The 23,029-nt window shown below is 47.2% G+C and overlaps 1 protein-coding gene across 3 annotated transcripts in view; it reads right to left on the minus strand.

Moving 5' to 3' along the window:
- The window catches only part of DIS3L2 (DIS3 like 3'-5' exoribonuclease 2), a 202,045-nt gene that overhangs the window by 89,284 nt on the left and 89,732 nt on the right, over positions 1 to 23,029 (minus strand). For all 3 annotated transcript variants that reach the window (XM_087933659.1, XM_087933657.1, XM_087933658.1), the window contains exons 9-11: positions 22,007 to 22,254; positions 16,024 to 16,197; positions 5,956 to 6,035 (exon numbers count right to left, since the gene is read on the minus strand). In XM_087933659.1, the coding sequence (XP_087789785.1) occupies positions 5,956 to 6,035; positions 16,024 to 16,197; positions 22,007 to 22,254 (502 nt within the window). The remainder of the gene's footprint in view (positions 1 to 5,955; positions 6,036 to 16,023; positions 16,198 to 22,006; positions 22,255 to 23,029) is intronic.

Consider the following 23,029-nt stretch of genomic DNA (forward strand, 5'->3'; position numbering starts at 1 on the left):
TTCTATTCTATTCTATTCTATTCTATTGTATTCTATCCCATCCAATCCTATTTCTATTCTATTTCTATTCTGTTCTGTTTCTATTCCATCCTATCCTATCCTATCCCATCCCATCCTATCCTATCCTATCCCATCCTATCCTGTCCCGTCCCGTCTTGTCCTATCCTATCCTATTCTTATTCCTATTCTATATATATTCTGTTCTATTCCTCCTTCGTTCCAGGTTGCTTCTCTCCTTGATGAGTTTCCACCCATTGCTTCTTGTCCTCCCTCAGGTGCTTTGGAGAATAGCTTGACTCCCTCTTCTTTGGGGCAGCCCCTGAGATACCGAAACACCCCTAGTCCTTCTTTTCATTCAACTAGACATCCCCAATTCCTGCAACCGTCCTTTGTATGTTTTAGCCTCCAGCTCCCCTAATCCTCTTTGGGTTGCTCTTCTCTGCACGCTTTCCAGAATCTCAACCACATTTTTTTATATCATGGCGACCAAAACCGGATGCCGGATTCCTGGAATCACAAGCAAGGAGACCCTCCCTCCCTCTCTCTCTCTCTCTCTTTCTCTCTCTGATCATTCAACATCATCCTGCAAACTTGGCAAGCTTAAAAGGCTCGTGGACTTCCAATTCCCAGAATTCTGCTGGCTGGGGAATTCTGGGAGTCGAAGTCCGCAAGTCTTCAAGTTGCCGAGCTTGGAGAGCCCAAACATTGTCAGTGAAAGAAAGCCTGCACTTCCGCATTAAAAAATAGGAAGAAAGCGTGTTTCTGGCTACTCCAGGGAGTTCTCCACTTACGACCAAACTTTCCCTTGCTAAACAAGGTGGTTAACAACAGAGAGTCGTGCCAGGTTTTAATGAGTTTTGCCACGGTTGTTAAAAACAAATTCACTGCAGTTGTTAAATAAAACCACCCGGTCGTTAGGCGAATCCAGCTTCCAACTCCGTTAACGAATGTCCCTCACGGTTGCAGGAACCGGGCCTGGCTAGTCCAAAGCCCCCGAAGGCCAGACAAGGAGTAATGGATGGAAGCTGAACAAGGAGAGATTCAACCTGGAAACAAGGAGGAATTTTCTGACAGGAAAATGGAACAGGAGTTGCCCTCGGAAGTTGTGGGAGCGTCATCATTTGAGACTTTCAAGAAGAGACTGGGCTGCCCTCTGTCAGAAATGGTGTAGGGTCTCCTGGCTTGGGCGGCGGGTTAGACTAGATGACCTACAAGGTCCCTTCCCACTCGGTGAATCCATATTCAACGGAAGAGCTTGCCTTCAGAAAGTTGTGGGAGCTTCATCCCTGGAAGCTTTCAGCAAGAGACCTGGCTGCCCTCTGTCAGAAATGGTGTAGTAGGGTCTCCTGCTTGGGGCAGGGGAGGGGGTTGGACTAGATGACCCCCCAAGGTCCCTTCCAACTCTGCTAATCTGTAACTTGTGCCCCAGACCTCATTCTTCAGACCAGCCAGCAAAATTTGGAAACTCCCCCCACCCACCCAAAAAAAATAAAAATCCCACAAAGGCAAGCAGTTTAAAAAGTCACCGGCAAGAGAGACGGACCCGTGATAGTTTTGGGAAGATCACATTTCTCTCTCTCTCTTTCTGTCTCTCCCCATACAAGGGGAAGGGAGGAGGAGTGGGGGCGAGGAGGCAGGCAATGGAGAAGTTACAACGGGGAGAAACTTTCTTGAACTTGGCTGTCGGTCTGAAGCCTCCACTCAACACCGAATCGCTGAGCCAAAGAGATGAAGGCAGAGAGAGAGAGAGAGAGAGAGAGAAAGAAAGAAAGAAAAAAGGGCCATTTCTGGCCAAATCACCGCCGCCAGCTGTTTTTATGACTCTTCCGTGCTCCATTCGAGAGGGCTTAATTCTACCAGGAAATGAACCGCTCTCTGAGTTTACAAAAAAAAATGGGATGTGGCACCCGACCGTCTTCGCAAATTAGAGGCTAAGAACTCACTGGGAGAAATCACCGAGAAGCAGATTTCGGTGAAGCGTTAGGACGGAAAGAAAAGAAAACGGGGAAAAAAACACACACAAAAAAGTCCATTTTGTAGGGAAAGTTGTTTCACGGAGGACAAAAAAAACCGTAGAGTAAGAAGAGTGGGGAGGGACCTTGGAGGTCATCTAGTCCAACCCCCCACTGTACCATTTCAGACAGAGGCGTTGCCCAGTCTCTTCTTAAAAACCTCCAGGGATGAAGCGCCCACAAATGTCTGGAGGTAAATTGTGCCACTGGTTGATTGTTCCTCATTGTCAGAAAAAAATCCTCCTTATTTCAAGATTAAATCTCTCCTTGATGAGTTTTCCATCCGTTGCTTCTTGTCCTGCCTTTTGGGTGCTTTGAAGAGTAGCTTGGCCCCTTCCTCTTCGTTGGGGCAGCCCCTCAAATAGAATAAGAATAGAATAGCAGAGTGGGAAGGGGCCTTGGAGGTCTTCTAGTCCAGCCCCCTGCTCAGAGGGAAACATTTAACCACTTCAGACAAATGGTTGTCCAAGTCTCTTCTTAAAAACTTCCAGTGTTGGAGAATTCACAACTTCCGGTGGCAAGTAGTTCCACTGGGAAATTGTTCTCACTGACAGAAAATTTCTCCTTAGTTCTAGGTCGCTTCTCTCCTTGATGAGTTTTCCACCTGTTGCTTCTTGTCCTGCCTTCGGGGGCTTTGGAGAAGAGCTTGACCCCCTTCCTCTTCTTTGGGGCAGCCCCTCAAATATCGGAACCCTGCTATCATGTCTCCCCTGGTCCTTCTTTTCACTAGATTAGACATACCCAATTCCTGCATTCGTATGTTTTAGCCTCCAGTTCCCTAATCATCTTTCTTGCTCTTCTCTCCACTTTTTCTAGAGCCGTGATGGCGAACCTGTGGCACGCGTGCCACAAGTGGCACGCAGAGCCATTTGTGCCGGCACGCAAGCCGCAGGCAAGCTTAGCCCACGGCGCATGTGCGTGCCTCACAGCTGATTTTTTATTTTATTTTTTCAGTTGGTATGAGGCCTTTTTCGGCCTCCTGGAGGTTTGGGAAAAGCCCCTGCAAGGTTTTTTAGGCTGAATTATAGGCCCGTTTCGTCACTTCCTGTAATACCAGAAGGGAGAAAATGGGCCTATAATTCGTCCTGAAAAGCCTCACAGAGGTTTTTTCCAAGCCTCTGGGAGGCCGAAAAAAGGCCTCAAACCACCCGAAAAATCAGCTGTGAGGCACAGCGCAGGTAAGGGGGTGGCAGGGGGGATTGCGTGTGCATGCGCAGAGGGGCATGGGGAGGGGGGCATGCAGGGGTGGGATTCAACTTTTTTAACAAATGGTTCTGTGGGCATGGCTTAGGTGGTGAGCGTGGCTTGGTTATGTGACTGGATGGACATGGCTTGGTGGTCATGTGACTGGCTGGGTGTGGCCAACTCAACATCACTCACATCGAGGCACGCATCTCCTCGCTTGGCCTCTCATGGCTGTGGGGATGCTGCAACAGTCGTAAGTGTGAAAAATGGTCATAAGTCACTTTTTTCAGTGCCATTGTAACTTTAAATGGTCATTCCACACAAGCAAAGTACCAGCAAAGGAGGGGGAAAAAATTCCAGAGAAGTTCCTGAGACAGGAAGTCTAGTCCTGCCAAGAATGTAACCAGGGTTAACGGAGAGGCAGTTTCTGTTAGCAACACCAGAATGTTTCCTTCCTGCCTTCCTGACAGGATTAGCCCAGTAATTCCTTCTAACAACCGGTTCTCCAAACTGCTTAGAATGTTAACCACTGGTTCTAGCGAATAGGTGCGAACTGGTAGAATCCCACCCCTGGGGGGCATGCATTGCATTCTGGGTACTGGCGCGCATGCAATTTTTGGCACAGGAGCCCCAAAAGGTTAGCCACCACTCTTCTAGAGTCTCAACATCTTTTTTACATCGTGACGACCAAAACTGGACGCAGTATCCCAAGTGTGGCCTTACCAAGGCCTTAAAAAGTAGGATTAACACTTCACGGGATCTTGATTCTATTCCCCCTGTTTATGCAACCTAGGACTGTGTTGGCTTTTTTGGCAGCTGCTGTACACATGGCTGGCTCATATTTAAGTCCATGCTTGTTGCCGAGTGCCCAAATTTGTATCACGTTAACCATGGGGAGGATGCTTACGGTCGTAAGAGAGAGGACTGGTCCTTTACCAGTCGTTTTTCTCAGTGCCATGGTAACTTTCACTGGTCACTTAAATGATCGTTGTCGTATTTCATTGCAACAAGCGACTTAGAGATAAGGGGTGGGATTCTACCGGTTCGCACCTATTCGCTAGAACCGGCTGTTAACATTCTAAGCAGTTCAGAGAACCGGTTGTTAGAAGAAATTACTGGGCTAATCCTGTAAGGAAGGCAGGAAGGAAACATTCTGGTGTTGCTTACAGAAACTGCCTCTCCGTTAACCCTTAATACATTCTTGGCAAGACTAGACTTCCTGTCTCAGGAATGTCTCTGGAGGCTTTTTCCCCTCCTTTGCTGGTACTTTGCTTGTGTGGAGTGACCATTCAAAGTTACAATGGCACTGAAAAAAATGACTTATGACCACTTTTCACACTTACGACTGTGGCAGCATCCCCACAGTCATGAGAAGCCAGGCGAGGAGGTGCGCGCCTCGATGTGAGTGATATTGAGTTGGCCACACCCAGCCAGTCACATGACCACCAAGCCACGTCCACCCAGTCACATGACCACCAAGCCACACCCACCAACTAAGCCACGCCCACAGAACCGGTTGTTAAAAAATTTGAATCCCATCCCTGACTACGGGGGACACGATAGCAGCGTTCCAGTATTTGAGGGGCTGCCCCAAACAAGAGGAAGGGCTCAAGCTATTCTCCAAAGCACCAAAAGGCAGGACAAGAAGCAATGGGTGGAAACTAATCCAGGAGAGAAGCAACCTTCCTAACAGTGAGGACAATCCGGGCTGTCAGCTCAGTGTCTTTTAACTGCTAACCCAGAGTTCCGCAACCTTTCTGGGTTGGCAGCCTGAAGGGGAGGCGAGGGACAGGCCCCTTTACGCATGGATGCCCGCAGGCAGTGCTCACGGTGACGATAGAGCCCACACAACACTCACAGCAATGCCAGGGCCCGTATGGTGCTCATGGTGACACCAGAATGGGCGGCGGGGTGCGTGTACGCACCACATGCACAACCACTGGCCACTCACACAGCCTGGTGGGCAACAGGCAGTGGCCCACAGGTTGGTGTCCTGACCAAGGCTTCCGAGACTGTAATTAAGCACACGCTTCGTTAAAACTACTCTTGTTTTATTTCAACGCTGGGAATTATGTTCATTCCCAGCTGGTAATGAGTCCCAAACAGTCCCTTGAGATAAGCACCCACCTTTCTCTGCTTTGAGTTGCTCCCAACAACTAAAGTGCCAAATTAACTCTAAAAAGCCAAACAGAGTACAAAGTCCACACAGAGCTTCAAGGCTTAATCCGAACAGAACGAATGACTTTGCTTCCTGCAAAGGTTTCATCATCTTGGCCTGACTTTTATCCCTTATGGGAGGGGCAATCACCTCCCACCCTTACTCCTGAGTTACCCCTTTTGTTTCAGCTGCTCTCGCCTTCTAGCAGCTCTGCGCACATGCACACTGTGAACAGGCTCCCCTTGTTCCTCGGCCTCGCTGCTGCCAGACTCCGAAGGCTCTAGAATCAGCACCCCACTCCCTGATGGTCTTGGCCCCATCTCTGCATCGGATGCAGGACCCTCATCTAAGTCCCCCCCAGACTCCTGGACTGATCCCCGTTCTTCCCCACTGTCCAATTCTGCTGCCGTCTGCATAGACTGCCGGCGAACCACACCAGTTGGGGACCCTGGAAGTAAGCCATCGCGCCCCCTTTATTCTTGATTCAGTAGCCCCTCTGTTAAATACTCCATGCAACATCTCAGTTTCTAAGATAAAGGCCTTTGAACAGAACATGGCAGCAGCAGCTGTACATGAAATATTCAGAGGTATCATCCTTACCATCTGGAAGCGGCTTGCAAGACAGAGCGTCATCGAGATCCTTGGCAGTGGATGGGTCAATGGTGAAGATGCATTCTTTCCTGTAAGAAGGGAAAAGGAAAAGAAAAATAATATCAGAAATAATAGGAATAATATCAGAAAGATATAGGAAGGATTTAATTTATCTAACAGTACATGGATTAACGGCGGCTAGAATAATATATGCGCAATATTGGAAGCATGAAAACATACCACCAGAAACAGAGATAATAAGAAAAATTATGGCACGTGTAGAATCAGATAGAGTAACTCTAGAATTTAAAAAAAATAAGGAAGAAACTTAAGTATTATGAAACATGGAATAAATTCTATCAACGGCTGCATAGAAGAAGGCAAGGTCAAAACGTAAGTAGTTATGAGGATTAGAATAATTAGTAAATAATATATCAGACAAGGAGGTTGTAACTGATGAAGTAAAATGTGTATATGTATAACGATTGTAATGCCAGATCAGCTGCATCGTGTTGTATTCTTACAATTAAAATAAATAAATAAATATATAAAACAAAAAATGAAAACTTAGCCAAGCACAAAATACTATATCACAAAAAAGGAGATTTCTTAGTGGTCTCTCTCTCTCTCTCTGTCAAAAGTGTTTCCCAATTTTTGCCGTTTTAAGATGCGTAAGACTTCGACTCCCAGAATACCCCAGCCAGCCTGTATGGACTTCTCCATGGCTGCCTGGGGAATTCTGGGAGTCAAAGCCACACAACTTTTAAAAGTTGCCAGATTTGGAGACCCCCTTGCCTAGTGGTTAAGCCAGGGACAAGCTAGAAACCAAGACTCCGTAAGATCTGACCTCAGAGAGAGCTTGGCGCTTCAAGCATCTCTATTTATTCAGACGAACGGAGCTAAATTCAGACTGAAACGTTTAATACTGAGCAGGCTTATTTCTCAGCTCACAGCCACAACTGAGCCCACAATTCCTGTGGCTAAGCAAGACATTTCTTAAGTGAGAAAGTTGTAAAGTGGTTTTGCCCCCATGTTAGGACTTTTCTTGCCATATTTGTTAAGCGACTCCCTGCTGTAGAGTGATTAGTAACCTGCTTGTCCCAAAGGCGCTTTTTTTTTTCCTCCCAGGAGAAAACTGGACTTTGTTTTTTATTCTTTGAAGACATTTCTCTTCTCCCCCAAGAAGCTTCTTCAGCTCTGACAGGATGGAGGGGAATGAAAGGATTGGTTCTCCTTACAGACAGCTGGTCGTTTGCATCCTTTTTCGAGGGTCGTTGAGGCTACGTGGAGGTTTAGCTGTTGGTTCCTGTAGCCTGCAAAAATTTTTTCCCCTCTGGAAATCTATTCCTACTCCCACACCATTTGGAGGGCGTCCATCCCAAATTGCATAGCTAAAAATCTGTAGAGATTCTCCATCAACCCAGGTCAGGGTGGTCTCAAAAAATGCTTTTTCTGGGGGCAACTGGACTTTCTTGTTTGTTTCCGTGAAGACGTTGCGCTTCTCATCCGAGAAACTTATAAATCTTTCCATTCCCCACCATCCTGTCAGAGCTGAAGAAGCTTCCGTTATCTCCAGAAAAAGCATCTTTGAGACAACTACGACCTGGGTGACTGTGAATCTCTACAGGCTTTTTAGCTGCATAATTTGGGATGAGGCCCCTTCGAATGGGGTGGGAGTAGGAATGGATTTCCAGAGGGGAAAATTGCAGACTAGAGGAACCACTTGCACCACTCAGGTGACCCTGAGGACACAGATTAAACCCCCAGGTGGCCTCAACGACCCTCTAAAAAGGAGGCAGATGACCAGCCGTCTGCAAGGAGTATCAATCTTTCCATTGCCCAAACATTTGGTCAGAGCTGAAGAAGCTTCTTGGAGGAGAAGAGAAATGTCTTCGAAAGAAAGCGCAGTTGCCTCCTGGGGGGGAAAAAAAGCGCCTTTGGGACAAGCAGGTTACTAACTACTCTACAGCAGGGATTCGCTTAGCAAATGTGGCAAGAAAAGTCACAACATGGGGGCAAAACTCACTTGAACAACTTTCTCACTTAAGAACGGTCTTGCTTAGCCACAGGAATTGTGGGCTCAGTTGTGGCTGTGAGTTGAGGAATAGCCTGCTCAGTATTAAACGTTTCAGTCTGAATTTAGCTCCGTTCGTCTGAATAAATAGAGATGCTTGAAGCGCCAAGCTCTCTCTGAGGTGAGATTTTACGGCGTCCTGGTTTCTAGCTTGTTCAGCGGATCTGGTTTCCCCACTGGCTTTGCTTGTCAGCAGGTTGCAAAAAAAAAAGGGATCACGTGACCCCCAGGAACCATCATAAATAGGAACCGGTGGTCAAGTATCCTAACGTAGACCGCATGACCACGGGGACACAGTAATGGTCATACGTGTGAGAAACGGCCTTGGGTCACGTTTTTTCAGAGCTGTTGTGACTTTGATGTCAGAGTGTTTCCAACGTGACAACTACGGTGAAACAACCCAGGAGGAAAACACAGGATACTGAGGCTTTGTCTGTTAACAGTGGTTTTTATATATAAGACTACTATATACATACATACACGTTAGGCAAATACCAGGCAAGCAATCATTCTTCAACTCTGCACGGAGAACACGAGGGGAGAGAGAGAGAGAGAGAGAGACGCCCTCACATGGCCTCCCTTATATAGGCAGCTTCTTAAAGCGGCAGTACCCTGCTGACTCATCCTCAGTTCATCAACTTGGCTTACAGCCCTACAGCAGCTGGCCAGCTATTAAATCTTCACTGCCTTAACATTTGAACGGTCACTAAACGAACTGTTGTAAGACGAAGACTCCCTTATGATACCTTCTGTCCTCCACAGGATCAGGTCCGAATGGAAACACCCCACAGATCAGGTTGTCTATCTAGACCAACCTTGGCAACTTTAAGCCTGGTGGACTTCAACTCCCAGAATTGCTGGCTGGGGAATTCTGGGAGTTGAAGTCCGCCAGGTTTAAAGTCGCCACAGTTGGAGATCCCCCCGGTTTAGGTAGCCCTACAAAGCTGAAACAGATCCCAGGTATGATGGTTGTCATCCAGAAGGGCTCTTTTTAGGCTGGCTGGGTAGATCCCTTTTTTCCCTCCGGACAATCTCCCCACCGACAGTTTGAAAAAGCTGCTCCCGATGCGAGAGAGTCCTCTGGAACTTTGCTTCCGTGACTTCTTCCAGCTGTTTGGTCTCGCCAGCGCAAATGTCTCACCACCCAGTGTGATCTGCAGCTTCCAGCAGTTCCAAAATTAATAGACTGGCAGCGGGGGAGGACTCCGCGCTGGAAATGGACGCCCGTGCGCACAGGAGAGCGCCAGAACTCTGCAAATCGAATCGAGCCGGGAGGAACCCTCGAGGTTTTCTAATCCATCTCAAGCAGGAGACCCTCTACCCATGATAGTGAACCTATGGCACACATGCCAGAAGTGGCACGCAGAGCCGCTTCTTCCAGCATGCGAGAGGTTGCCCGGAAGAGCCCCACTGCGCCAGGAAGGAAGGAAGGAAGGGCAATAGCCCTTAGACTTATAGACCTCTTCACACTGCTTTACAATCCTCCCTAAGCAGTTTTACAGAGCCAGCCTCTTGCCCCGCAACAATCTGGGTCCTCATTTGATTGACCTTGGAAGGACAGAAGGCTGAGTCAAACCGTGAGCCAGTCAGGATTGAACTCCTGGCTGTAGGCAGACTTAGCCTGCGATCAGGCATTCTGATCAGTGCTCCACCACAGAAGGGAGAGAGGGAAGGGGTTTACAGAGTCAGCCTCTTGCCCCCCCCACCCCACAACAATCTGGGTCCTTGTTTTACCCACCTCGGAAGGACGGAAGGCTGAGTCAACCTCGAGGCGGGTGGGATTTGAAGTGCCAAAGTACAGGCAGCCAACAGTCAGCAGAAGTGACTTGCAGTGCAGCACTCTGACCACTGCGCCACCGAGGCTCTTCGTATTGCAACAAGGGTGGGGAGACTCCAAGAAACAGAAAAAACGGGGTGGCAGACTGGCTTTTTAAGAGGGAAGAGTACAGTAGGGTAGGCTGTTGTGGAATGGAGTAGGAGTAGGAGTAGGAATTGGAATGGAATGGAGTGGAGTACTCTAGAGTAGAGTAGAGTAGAGTAGAGTAGAGTAGAGTAGAGTAGAGTAGAGTAGAGTAGAGTAGAGTAGAATAGAGAATGGAGTGGAGTGGAGTGGAGGGAGTGGAGTGGAGTGGAGTGGAGTGGAGTAGAGTAGAATAGAATAGACTAGAATAGACTAGACTAGAATAGAATAGAATAGAATAGAATAGAATAGAATAGAATAGAATAGAATAGAATAAAGAATGGAATGGAATGGAATGGAATGGAATAGAATAGAATAGAATAGAATAGAATAGAATAGAATAGAATAGAATAGAATAGAATAGAATAGAATAGAATAGAACAGAACAGAATAGAATGGAATAGAGAATGGAGTGGAGTGGAGTGGAGTAGAGTGGAATGGAGTAGAGTGGAATGGAATGGAATGGAATGGAATAGAATAGAATAGAATAGAGAATGGAATGGAGTGGAGTGGAGTGGAGTGGAATAGAATAGAATAGAATAGAATAGAATAGAATAGAATAGAATAGAATAGAATAGAGAATGGAATGGAGTGGAGTGGAGTGGAGTGGAGTAGAGTAGAATAGAATAGAATAGGAGAGTAGTTAAAAAAACACTACCGTTTCCCTGATGATCAGATAAAAAGAAGCCACGAGCACACAGGAGGGTAGGAGGGGCTTCGTCCTCTCAGCTGATTGGCGCATTAGGGGCACATGCGTGTGCATGTTAGGGGAGCGTGGGCATGCATACATGTTAGAGGGTACATATATGTGTTAGGGGCGCACACGCATGTGTGTTAAGGGTGCTAGCAAATGCACCTTAGGGGCACACATGCATGCTAGGGGGCACGCACATGTGTGTTAGGGGCGTGCACACATGCATGTTAGGGGTGCGCAGGCATATATGTTAAAGGCACACGCGCATGCATGTTAGCATGTGTATGCATACATGTTAGGGGCACACGTGCATGTGTATTGGGGTGCACATGCATGCTTGTTAGGGATGTGTGTAAGCGTGTTAGAGGGGCGCACGCACATGCGTGTTAGGGGCGCACGCGCATGCGTGTTAGCGGCGCATCCATCCATCTACTCATCCACTACGTAGCTGCGTAATCCTGGGAGTTGAAGCCCACAAGTCCAAACCTGGCCCTGCCTGGCCTACCCCGTCGGAGAGATTTTCAGCAGGGAGTTCCCACGGTGGCTGGCTGGGGAATTCTGGGGGTTGAAGTCCACCCATCCTTAAAAATGGCCGAAGGTGAGCAACGCTTTCCTAGAGGTACCTCAAATTTGAGGGAGAGGCGGGGGGAGGAAATCACCTCCAAACCATTGGGGAGGGGGAGGAATCTCCTTAAAAAAGGTTCTCATTTATGAAAGCAACAGTTAATTAACTCTGCCCACAGGGAAGCAGCCGGCTCAGCTCCCCGTGAATTGAGGTTTTAATCAAACGTCTCTTCGGAGCTCAGGCCTCTCTGGCTACAGGGCTCATTTGTCTCCTTCAGGCGTAACCTCCCGGGGAAAAGAGACTCCGGAGGCTTCAAACAGAGCCCAGAGGTTGAGGAGGCATTTAATTCGGACAGGGATGCATCCCAGGGACCCATCAAACTTTTCTTGCTCCGACAAAGGCCAGGTAGTTTTGTGGTTCCTGGTTTTCTCTTTTGGTGGCTGAGAAAGCGGGGGGGATTCTGCCTCTGGTTTCATAGGACTTTTGCAAAGGGAACACTACACCCTGTTCAGGACAAAAGGGAGGTGAGGGAGGGAGGGAGGGGGGTGAGAGGGAGGGAGGGAAAGAGGAAGGAAGGAATAGAGGGGAGAGAAGGAGGGAGGGAAAAGAGGAAGGGAGGAGAGAGGAAAAGAGGAAGGAAAGGAGAGAGAGAGAGGAAGGGAGAGAAGAACGAAGGAAGGGAGAGAGGGAAAGAGGAAAGAAGGAAGGAGGGAGGAATGGAGGGGAGAGAGGGAGGAAGGGGAAGGGGAAGAGGAGAGAGGGAAGGAGGGAAAGAGGAAGGAAGGGGAGAGAGGGAGGGAGGGAAGAAAAGAGGAAGTGAGGAAGGAAGGAGGTAAAGAGGAAGGAAAGAAGGGAGGGAGAGAGGAGGGAGGAGATAAAGGAAGGAGGTAAAGAGGAAGGAAAGGAGAGAGGGAGGGAGGGAAGAAAAGAGGAAGTGAGGAAGGAGGAAAAGAGGAAGGAAAGAAGGGAGGGAGGGAGAGAGAAAGGAGATAAAGGAAGGAGGAAAAGAGGAAGGAAAGAAGGGAGGGAGAGAGGGAGAAAGGAGATAAAGGAAGGAGGTAAAGAGGAAGGAAAGGAGAGAGGGAGGAAGGGAGAGAAGAAGGAAAGAAGGGAGGGAGGGAAAGAGGAAAGAAGGAAGGAGGGAGGGAGGAATGGAGGGGAGAGAGGGAAGGGGGGGAAAGAGGAAGGGAGAAAGGGAAGGAGGAAAGAAAAGAGGAAGGGGGAGGAAAAGAGGATGGAAAGAAGGGAGGGAGGGAGGAGGTAGAGGAAGGAGGTAGAGTGATGAAAGGTGAGACGGAGGGAGGACAGAAGGTAGAGGAAAGAAAGGAGATAGGGAAGAAGGAAGGAAGGAAGGAAGGAAGGAAGGAAGGAAGGAAGGAAGGAAGGAAGGAAGGAAGGAAGGAAGGAAGGAAGTTCGTTCCTTGGCTGTCTATTAAGAGAAGGAAAGCGCAGCCTGCTTCCACTTTCCATTGGGAAAACAATATCCACGGAGCCCCTCCTTCCAAGAGAGGTCCAACAATCCTAGCCACATGTCTTTCCCCAGACGTACCCTATAAAATAAGCCCTAGAGGTACTTCCTGACCATTTCAATCACAACGTGTCATTCCAAAAGCTGTAAGGTTTCATGAGCTATGAAGAACAGGCAGAGGGACTGGCCATTCTGAGCTCCGGCTGCCCACCCAAAAAGCGTATTTTCCCCCTCGCTCTTTCTCTGAAAGACGGAGCTTGGATCTTCTACAGCCAACAACAGCCTGACCGAGGATCCTCCAAGAACACTCCCATCAATGCCCGACAGGAAAAACCGATGATAGATAGATAGGTAGGTAGGTAGATAGATTGATAGATAGACAGATACATACATAGATAGATAGATAGATAGATAGATAGATAGATAGATAGATAGATAGATAGATAGATAGATGAAGATAGGTAAAAGGTAGGTAGATAGGTAGGTAGATGGATAGATGGAAAGATGGATAGGTAGGTAGGTAGGTAGGTGGATAGGTAGATAGATGGTAGATAGGTGGATAGGCAGGAAGGCAGGCAGGCAGGCAGGCAGGCAGGCAGGCAAGAGAGCAAGCCCCACCCACTCCTGGCACTGATGATGTTACTTAGTTGGGTCATGAAACGTCTGCAAACAAACAAACAAACAAACAAAAAACAACCCCCAGGCTCAGAGAGCAACAGGGACCCTACAGTCCTCCTCCTCCTTCTTCCTCCTCCTTTCCTCTGCAAACTGCACTCCCTCCTAGCGCTGATGACGTTACCTAGTTGGGTCATGAAATGTCTGCAAGAAAACAACCAAGGTCAGAGAGCTCCAAGGGACTCTGCAGTCCTCCACCTCTTCCTCGTTCTCTTCATTACCTAGTTTGGATCATGAAATGTCTTCCAGAAAACAGCCAAGCTCAGAGAACACTGAGGATCTCACCGTATCTCCTCCTCTTCCTCCTCTTCCTCCTCCTCCTCCTCCCCCTCCCCATAGTCCTGATGATGTTACCTAGTTGGGTCATGTAATGTCTGCAAGAAAACAAGCTCAGAGAACACCAAGGATCCCACAGTCTCCTTCTCCTCCTCCTCCTCCCATGGTACTGATAGCGTAACCTAGTTGGGTCATGAAACGTCTGCAAGAAAGGACCCCACCATTCAACCCTGAGCTATAAATATTCTCTTCTGTCGGATCTTCGACTAGCGCATGCACAAAAGCGGAAGGACATTTCAACCCCCAGCACGGGTGAAGGGTTGCAGGAGCTGCTGGAGGTGAGCTGAAGTGGCAAAAATGGACTATTTCGATTAAGGAAAAGAAATACTTCGGTTTCCACAGGGGGACCGCTTCTGAATTTTGTGATTGAAGTGGAAAAGAAGGAAGCTTTCGTTTTGGGGTTTTTACCGGCTACTAGACTGATATAGATCCTTGTAGAAACGGTTAGTTGATATTATTATGAAAAAAAAAAACCAAAAAATTGTGATTTTTTTTTTACTGCAATAGAGAGAGAGTCGGAATTCAATGTTTCTTTTTCTTTTTTCTAATCCTTCCTCACTTTTTTTCCCCTCCTTCCCTTCCTCCCCATTGTTTTCCTATTTTCTTTCTGTATTTTTTTTAAATAATGCTTTAATGATTTTTTTTTCCATTTATACATAATACCAATAGTTATTAAACAGCGCTGTGACATTATATATACATTTATGTGTCCTATCAAAACTTACAAGGCATAATACTTTCATAACCTCTTATTTATTATATACATTATTTACATTTTCTATTTTTATATCTATTATCTATCCAAATAAACCATGTTTCCCATACTGCGTTGTATTCTGTTTTCCCTTTTAATTACATAGTTAATTTATCCATTTCCACACACTCTAAATATGTTTTGATTATTAAGCCTTCAAGTGGTATAGAGTTTTCCTTTCAGTACTGAGCATATGAAATTTTTGCTGCTGCTAATATATGTAATATAAGATATTTTATCTTTCTATTATTAAAAATAACCCTTTAACTCTTTCATATTTTCTGTCTTTTCTCCTCCTCCTCCTCCTCCTCCTCCTCCTCCTCCTCCTCCTCCTCCTCCTCCTCCTCCTCCTCCTCCTCCTCCTCCTCCTCCTCCTCCTCCTCCTCCTCCTCCTCTTCTCTTCTTCTTCTTCTTCTTCTTCTTCTTCTTCTTCTTCTTCTTCATATAAATGTGTGTATATATCTCCCAGCTTAATTCTGGAACGCCTTGAGCAATTTCAGCCAAACTTGGTACACACATTACTTACTCTCTGGAAACAAATACTGTGGGGTAAGATGCCCCTAACATCCCTTGGAATGTGTGTTCTTAAGATACAGCCTGTTGTGCCTTCAAACGGCTTCTACCGTACTGCCCTCAGATTGGCTTCTACTGCACAGCGCTGTGGAGTTGCCACGGTAACGGCTTCACAGGACTCCACACAAGAGGGCTCTCTCAGGTAATGGGGAAGAGCCAATATTACAAATTACATTTGTTCCAGGTCGCCGAAACCAGGGCTTTTCCTGTCTAATACAGGATTAGGGTAAATAAATATCGGCTTAAATTACCAGGTTATCGGCTAGTAACTCAATAAAAATGTCAATAACAAGGATCTTCTTTTGCTAGAAAAGAACTGCTGGAATAGGTGAACGGGAGGGTGGTGCAAATCAATCAGCCTTAAAGGAAAACATCCCCACCACCACATTCCAACTGCTTTGCATGGAACTCGACCCCAAACAGTGACGGCCGGGGTGGGATTCTACCAGTTCGCACCTATTCTCTAGAACCGGTTGTTAACATTCTAAGCAGTTCGGAGAACCGGTTGTTAGAAGAAATTACTGGGCTAATCCTGTAAGGAAGGCAGGAAGGAAACATTCTGGTGTTGCTTACAGAAACTGCCTCTCCGTTAACTCTGATTACATTCTTGGCAGGACTGGACTTCCTGTCTCAGGAACTTCTCTGGAGTTTTTTTCCCCTCCTTTGCTGGGACTTTGCTTGTGTGGAATGACCATTCAAAGTTACAATGGCACTGAAAAAAGTAACTTATGACCATTTTTCACACTTACGACTGTTGCAGCATCCCCACAGTCATGAGAGGCCAGGCAAGGAGATGCGTGCCGCGATGTGAGTGATATTGAGTTGGCCACGCCTAGCGAATAACATGACCCCCAAGCCACGTCTACCCGGTTACATGACCACCAAGCCACGCCCACCACCTAAGCCACGCCCACAGAACCGGTTGTTAAAAAAAAATTTGAATCCCACCCCCGAGTGAAGGGAAGGGCTGGAGGTTACCTTAAATCTCTCCTCCTGGCCAACTCATCGGACGGGATGACCCAAGGCAGGTTCTGTGGAAGGCACTGAAGGACGTCTGGAGAGAAATCCGCGGTGTCCACCCCGTATTCTGCTAAGATGCCTTCGGTTTCCGGATCAATTTCACCGGCCTGCCCGAGACTTTGGGCCAATTGCCTGCGAAAAGCAAGTAAAACCTGACCAGGGGGCTCGTTTACACGTCTTCTAGACATCTGACAGCTGCCCTTAGAAAGGAGGGCAGGCTATGCCCCCGCCCCCACCCCCAAGTCCAAAAGAAGGCTTGAATGGGTACTGCAAAACCCATGCTTCATCAGGTCATAGTTCCACAACTATTTCGAGAAATAGCAAGAAATAGAATGACCGAGGGTGGGACTAAAAGGCAGCGGGAGAAGAAGGGACTTCCGACTTCCTGCTGGCTTCCCCATTGAGTCTCCTTGTGGGAATCTGGAAGGGAGCATCAGAATTCATCCTTTCCTTTCGCTTCGCTTCCTCTTTCCTGTTCTCCCCTTCTCCTCTGTTCTTCCCTTCCCTGTCCTTCCCTTCTCCTCCCTGCCCTTCCTCTTCCCTTCCGTCCTTCCCTGCCTTTCCCCTGTCTTTCTCTGATCTTCAATCCCCGCCCTTTCCCTTCCTTTCCCTGCCCTTCCCTTCCCTTCTCCTCTCCCCTGACCTTCCCTTCTCTTCCCTGCCCTTCCCTTCCTCTTCCCTTCCCCACTGTCTTTCTCTGATCTTTGACTCCCTCTCTTTCCCTTCTATTCTCTTCCCTGCCCTTCCCTTCCCGGCTGGCAGTAAAGGGGGCCTTCTTGGGTGGGAGAGGGAGTGAGGGAGTGCAAGACTGGCTGGGAAACTGTCATGAAATGGAACGTTGAGGATGACGATCACATGACCAGCAACAGCCAGCAGCTCTGAAGCGGCCACAACGTCCCCAAATTTCATGTGTGTGTGTGGGGGGGGGGGAATAGTTTTGTGCAAGGGGCAGCTTCATCTGTGTGAGCGACGGGTGCGAGTTAGGCCCAGTTGCAAATAGGCCTCGGACCGACCGGGCCCGGACCTATAGGTTGGGAACCCCTGCTAATCATAGGACTGGAAGGAACCCTGGAGCTCAAGCAGGGGACCCCATACCATTCCAGACAAGTGACTGTCCAGCCCCTTCTTAAAAACCTCCAGTCAATGGAGCATCTACAGCCGGGGTCCCCAAACTTGGCAAATTTACAACTTGTGGACTTCAACTCCCAGAATTCCTCAGCCAGCATAGTTTGGAGACCTCTGACCTACAGCTTCTGGTGGCCAGCTGTTCCGCTTAACAAATGTCTCTTTTAACAACAGAAATTTGGGGTCCTAAGTCAAAGGCCTACCTGTAGTTAAAATGGGCCTCTTGGATTGGAGGCCCGTTTCTAACACCGCATGGAGTTCCCCAAAAGAACACCTGGTCCGTGGCCCTTTTCGAACTCCCCTGGCAGCCTCAGCTCTTTATAATAGTCTTATGGAGGGTCTTAGAATAGAATAAGCTGGAAGGGACCTTGGAGGTCTTCTAGACCAGCCCCCACTTCCCCCAAGCAGGAGAACCTAGACTATTTCAGATTACTGACTATCTATAAACTTTGTGATGACCCAGGGCGTGACACAAAAATAATACAGTCACAAAAGTTGAATAAATTCCCTCTAATGCCTCCAACTTGGACCCCAATGTCCAATTTATTCTTGACTTGATATCAAATTCTTCCAAAAACAGCCTACAAAGAGAGTAAATGCAGTCCGAACCAAAAGTAAAAATAATTAGAATTTTTTTTAAAAAAAACCCAACACAAACCACACTGGAGTCATTTAACACGGCAGGCCAGGATGATAAATTGCAGACTCCCACAAGATAATGCAGCAATCACAGTTGGGAAGACGCCCGAAACCCAGATAAAAGAGCTATTTAAAATGTCCCCACTTATATCCTGCTCTCTCAGCTTCAGCAAATGAAAGGGATCAGGGCCTTTTCCTCTCCCGTAAGACATGTTGCTCTGTTCCTCCCTGAGTGCCCTCGAATGAAGAGGGGATGGCCCTGGGTCTTCCTCTGAAGGGCCAGCCGGATTGTGCTCTTCCCCCGTTTCTTCCACAGCCACCAGGGCCACACTCCCACTCCCTGTCAGCTGCTCAATCTCCCCCTCAGAATCAGGCTCCAACAAGGGCATGACGGACTTCTTGAAGGGACACAGCGGCTCAGTGACATCAAGGCTGAGCTTGTCGATCAGAAAGGTCAGCAGTTCGGCGGTTCAAATCCCTAGTGCCGCGTCACAGAGTGAGCTCCCATTACTGGTTCCAGCTTCTGCCAAACTAACAGCTTCGTAACAGAGATGAGCACCGCCCCCTAGAGCTGGAAACAACTACTACGTAGGTGCAAGGGGAACAATTTACTTTTAATAAGACGAGACAAGCGGAAGAGAAAGGCAACCAGCAGCCAGGTGGATGGCACACCTGAAGGACCAGGTTGGAGACGGATTGTTATGGAAAATACCTATCTCTATAGTCACCAACTGGATGCCGCATAATCAATCGTAAACATAGCAACTGGTGCTAATAATAACTATGAGTCATTTTTTTAAAAAAAATTACATTTCTTCTATTGTTAACGTGGGGAATATCTCCACCACGAAGGAAACAGCATCAGGTCACAGGAAATAAAGAGGTTACACAACGGAGCGGAATTCAGCCAGGTGAAGTTTTCTCGTCAGCGAACAAGCAGTGATTCACCTTGATTGGGCTGGGAGTGAAATTATAGAGGGCAGGTGTCTGCTTAGATGGATCTCAGCTTGTTGGATAGATAACATCAGCTGTCTCCAAGGACTGGGCTTTTAATCCCATGCTTTCCAGGTGGCCAGAGGGCACCAGGTTGGAGAAGAATGAATGAGACTGTTATTGTAGACTCCTTGTATTTCCTTGAGTTCTGGTGACGCACAATTACTCATCCTTCTCGAAGTAAGATTGGGGCAAGGAATGGAAAATTAGGTGCGCTCTATATTTCTCCTTTATTCCATGCTCCAAGTATGGCTAGATTAGGAGAAAAGAATATTAATTCTGTTGTGGTGCGGACGGCTGAGGTCTCGGAGAGCGAGGACTCAGGTGAGGGGCCTGCGTGGGATGCAGGGATGGGGCCAGGACCATCAGGGAGTGGAGTGCTGCCTTTGGACGTTGTGGAGGCTGGCAGCAGTGATGAGGAGCACCCCGAGGAGCCTGTGCCAAGTGCATGTGCATGCAGGGCTGCTCGAAGGAAAGAGCAGCTGCAGCAGCACGGGCGACTCGGGAGTAAGGCTTCACGGTAATGGGCCCTCCCTTAAGAGATAAAAGCCAGCTGAGAAACCGGAGTTCTTTGCAGGAAGCAAAGAAGTTTTTTGCACTCGAGCCTGATGGATGTTCGGGATATCTTGGTTGGTGTTTGGAGACTCTTTGTGTTTGAAATATTTCTTAGTAACTTTATCTAGTGCTCTTGGCAGCCTTGCACAACCTTGGCAAGGCTCGTCCTTATCGGAGACAATGAGTTTGAAATAGCCTTTTAACCGGGAAGGAACGGAATTCGTAAAGAATCATTAAAAGGTTTTGCTGTTACCTCCATTTCGTGTTCGTTTCCTTGGAACAAGGTTTGGGTCAAAACAAATTCAGAGGCATCGGTGAGGGAACCATACATGTAGTCCTTGACTTATGACCACAATCGAGCCCAAAAATGTCTTATTGTTAAGCAAGGCAGTTGTTAAATAGGTTTTTGCCCCCATTTCATGACCTTTCTGGTCACAGTTGTTAAGCGAAGCAATGCGGTTGTTAAGTGAACCAGAGTATATTCATTAACTGGCAGAGACATGGTTAACAAAGTGAGCATGGCAACAGACCAGCCAATGGGAGCTTTGCTGGGAATTGAAAGTGAAACTACACTTGCTTGCTTGCCGAAACTGATATCTGCTCCGAGTCAGTCTCACTGTACACATGTTGTACTCTGACAATAAAGACAATAGTAATTGTGTATTGCTTATGTTACACTGAAAGAATCTACAAATGGTATTGTAAACCTCACTCATCTTATTATGTTTATAAAGAAGTTAATGATCCTGCTGAATCAGTCACCTGTATACTCTCTGGACTTGAATTTCTGCCGCAAACTCCAACAAACCACACCGCAGTTGTTTAGGGAGCCACATGGCCATTAACTGAATCCGGCTTTCCCCCTTATCTCTGCTTGTCCGGAGGTCGCAAAAGGGGATACCGTAATCCCAGGACACAGCAACCCTCGTGAATATGTCTGAATTTTGATCATGTGGGGATGCTGAAAAGGTCGTACGTGGGGAAAAATGGTCCTAAGTCCCTTTTTTTTTCAGTTTGAACGGTTGCTGCAAGAATGGCTGTAAGTCAAGGTCTCCCTATGCTACTTTCTCTCTTGGAGGAATTGAGCTTCGAGCTTTCGTGTTTGCCAGAAACAAGACAGTATTCCAGGTCTTCTACTTCCCTTGAACCAGCGTTGTGGCTTCTACTCTTACGACAACTTCAGTCAACCCTGGAAATTTCCTGGCAGTAGGCCCAATGAACCAGTGGATTGGAAGTTGCCTTCAGAAGTTGTCGGTGCTCCAACACCAGAGGTTTTTTTTTAAAGAGTCTGGACAGGGGGTTGGATTAGAAGAACTCCAGAAGGCCCGGGAGATTCGTAAATATGAAAAAGGGTTGCAGGAACTGAGAATTTGTTTGTTCGAAATGTTTGCTTGGAACACTGACAAGCTAAGCTAGAGAAAAGGAGGACCAGGGGTGACATGGTAGCTATCAGCTTTGGAAGCCATGTTGAGATCTGATGCTCCCACGCTGGCACAACTGAGCCTGGGAAAGTGGGGAGGGGGGAATTCATTGGAGTATATCTAGTTAGACAAAATAAAATTCTTTTGCTGATTCAAGTCGTCCTTAATGGGTCTAAGTCTACCTGGAGGGAAGTAAGCAGTGGGGTGCCACAAGGTTCCGTCTTAGGCCCAGGACTCTTCAATATCTTCATTAATGACTTAGATGAGGGAATAGAAGGGGAACTTACCAAATATGCAGATGATATTAAGCTGGCAGGAATAGCTAACACCCAAGAAGATAGGCTCAAGGTCCAGATGGATCTTGACAGACTAGAACACTGGGCCGTATTTAACAAAATGAAATTCAATGTAGAGAAAAGTAAAGTCCTACACTTAGGAAAGAAAAACCCAAAGGACACATATAATAGACTGGGTGAAACCAGGCTCAATAGCAGGAACTGGGAGAGGGACCTTGGAGTCTTAGTGGACAACCAGCTAAATAGGAGACAGCAAATGTGCAGCAGCAGCCAAAAAAGCCAATGCAATCCTAAATTGCATTAACGGAAGGATACAATCGAGATCAAAGGAGGTACTAATACCACCCTATAAAGCCTTAGTAAGACCACACCTAGAGTACTGCATCCTGTTTTGGTCACCACATTACAAAAAAGATGTTGATACTCTAGAAAAAGTGCAGAGAAGAGCAACCAGGATGATGAGGGGACTGGAGGCTAAAACATACGATGAATGATTGCAGGAACTGGGCCTGGCTAGTCTAGGGAAGAGAAGGACCAGGGGAGACAGGAGAGCAGAGTTTTAATATTTGAGGGGCTGCCACAGAGAGGAGGAAGGGGGTCCAGCTATTCTCCAAAGCACCTGAAGGCCAGACAAGGAATAATGGATGGAAACTGAACCAGGAGAGATTCAACCTGGAAATAAGGAGAAACTTTCTGACAGTGAGAACAATCAACCCATGGAACAGAAGTTGCCCTCGGAAGTTGTGGGCGGTCCATCACTGGAGGTTTTGAAGAAGAGATTGGACAATCATTTGCCTGGAATGGTTTAGGGTTTCCTGCTTGAGCAGGGGGATGGACTAGAAGACCTCCGAGGTCCCTTCCAGTTCTGTTTCACTGCTACTTATTCCCCTCTTCCCTTTGACGGTCACGTACCCAAGGGCAAAGTTGCTGTCCTCCCGCCAATCCACAATGCGACAGATGAAAAGGATGCTGGAATAGTCCTCGGGGCGCGAGGCAAAATCGGGCGGGCAGTCGGCCAAGGCAACGTAGGCGCGAGGCACTCGGTGGTCCACTGGAGAGAACATGGCATACTTCCGGAACAGGTCACTGTTGCGATCGGCCAAGAGGCGGATGAAGCCCATGGCGGTCCTGGAATGCTTCTTCTCCAATATGTAGACTACCTGGAAGAACCAAGAGACCCACCGGGAGTGGGGATTTGCGAAGGAACATTAACATTCTAGTAAGGGACAATATTTGTAGCTCAGAGCTGTAGCTCTTTGGAGGAAAACTCAACTCCCTCTTCCGTTGTCAAACTAAACACGGTCAAACTATTGCTACCGTTCTTCTCTCGTCTCTCTTATTACCCATCGCCTTTTCTACTTATGACTGTATCTGGTATCTTTACGATTTATATTGCTTCATTTTGTTTCCCTGTAGGATTTATGTTGATTGCTTATTTAGTATCCTTTGACTGTTATGATTTATGATGAATGCATTTTCATGATGACTATGATCATGATTGATCATTTATAGCTTTTATGGACACTGAGAGCTTATGCACCCAAGGCAGATTCCTTGTGCGTCCAATCACACCTGGCCAATAAAAGAATTCTATTCTATTCTGTTCTGGTCTGTTTGGTTTGATTCAATTTCTTTTCTATTTTCTTCCCTTCCATTCCATCCCATCCTATTCCCTATTCTATCCTATTCTCTCTTCTCTTCTCTTCTCTTCTCTTCTCTTCTCTTCTCTTCTCTTCTCTTCTCTCTTCTCTTCGCTTCTCTCTACTCTTCTGTTCACTTCTCTTCTCTTCCCTTCCATCCTATTCCCTGTTCTATCCTATTCTCTCTTCTCTTCTCTTCTCTCTTCTCTTCTCTATTCTCTTCGCTTCTCTCTACTCTTCTGTTCACTTCTCTTCTCTTCCTTTCCATCCTATTCCCTGTTCTATCCTATTCTCT

The sequence above is a fragment of the Pseudonaja textilis genome, chromosome 4 (assembly GCF_049901715.1).
Source record: "Pseudonaja textilis isolate UNSWEBS1 chromosome 4, rPseTex1.2, whole genome shotgun sequence".
Taxonomy (NCBI): Eukaryota; Metazoa; Chordata; class Lepidosauria; order Squamata; family Elapidae; genus Pseudonaja; species Pseudonaja textilis.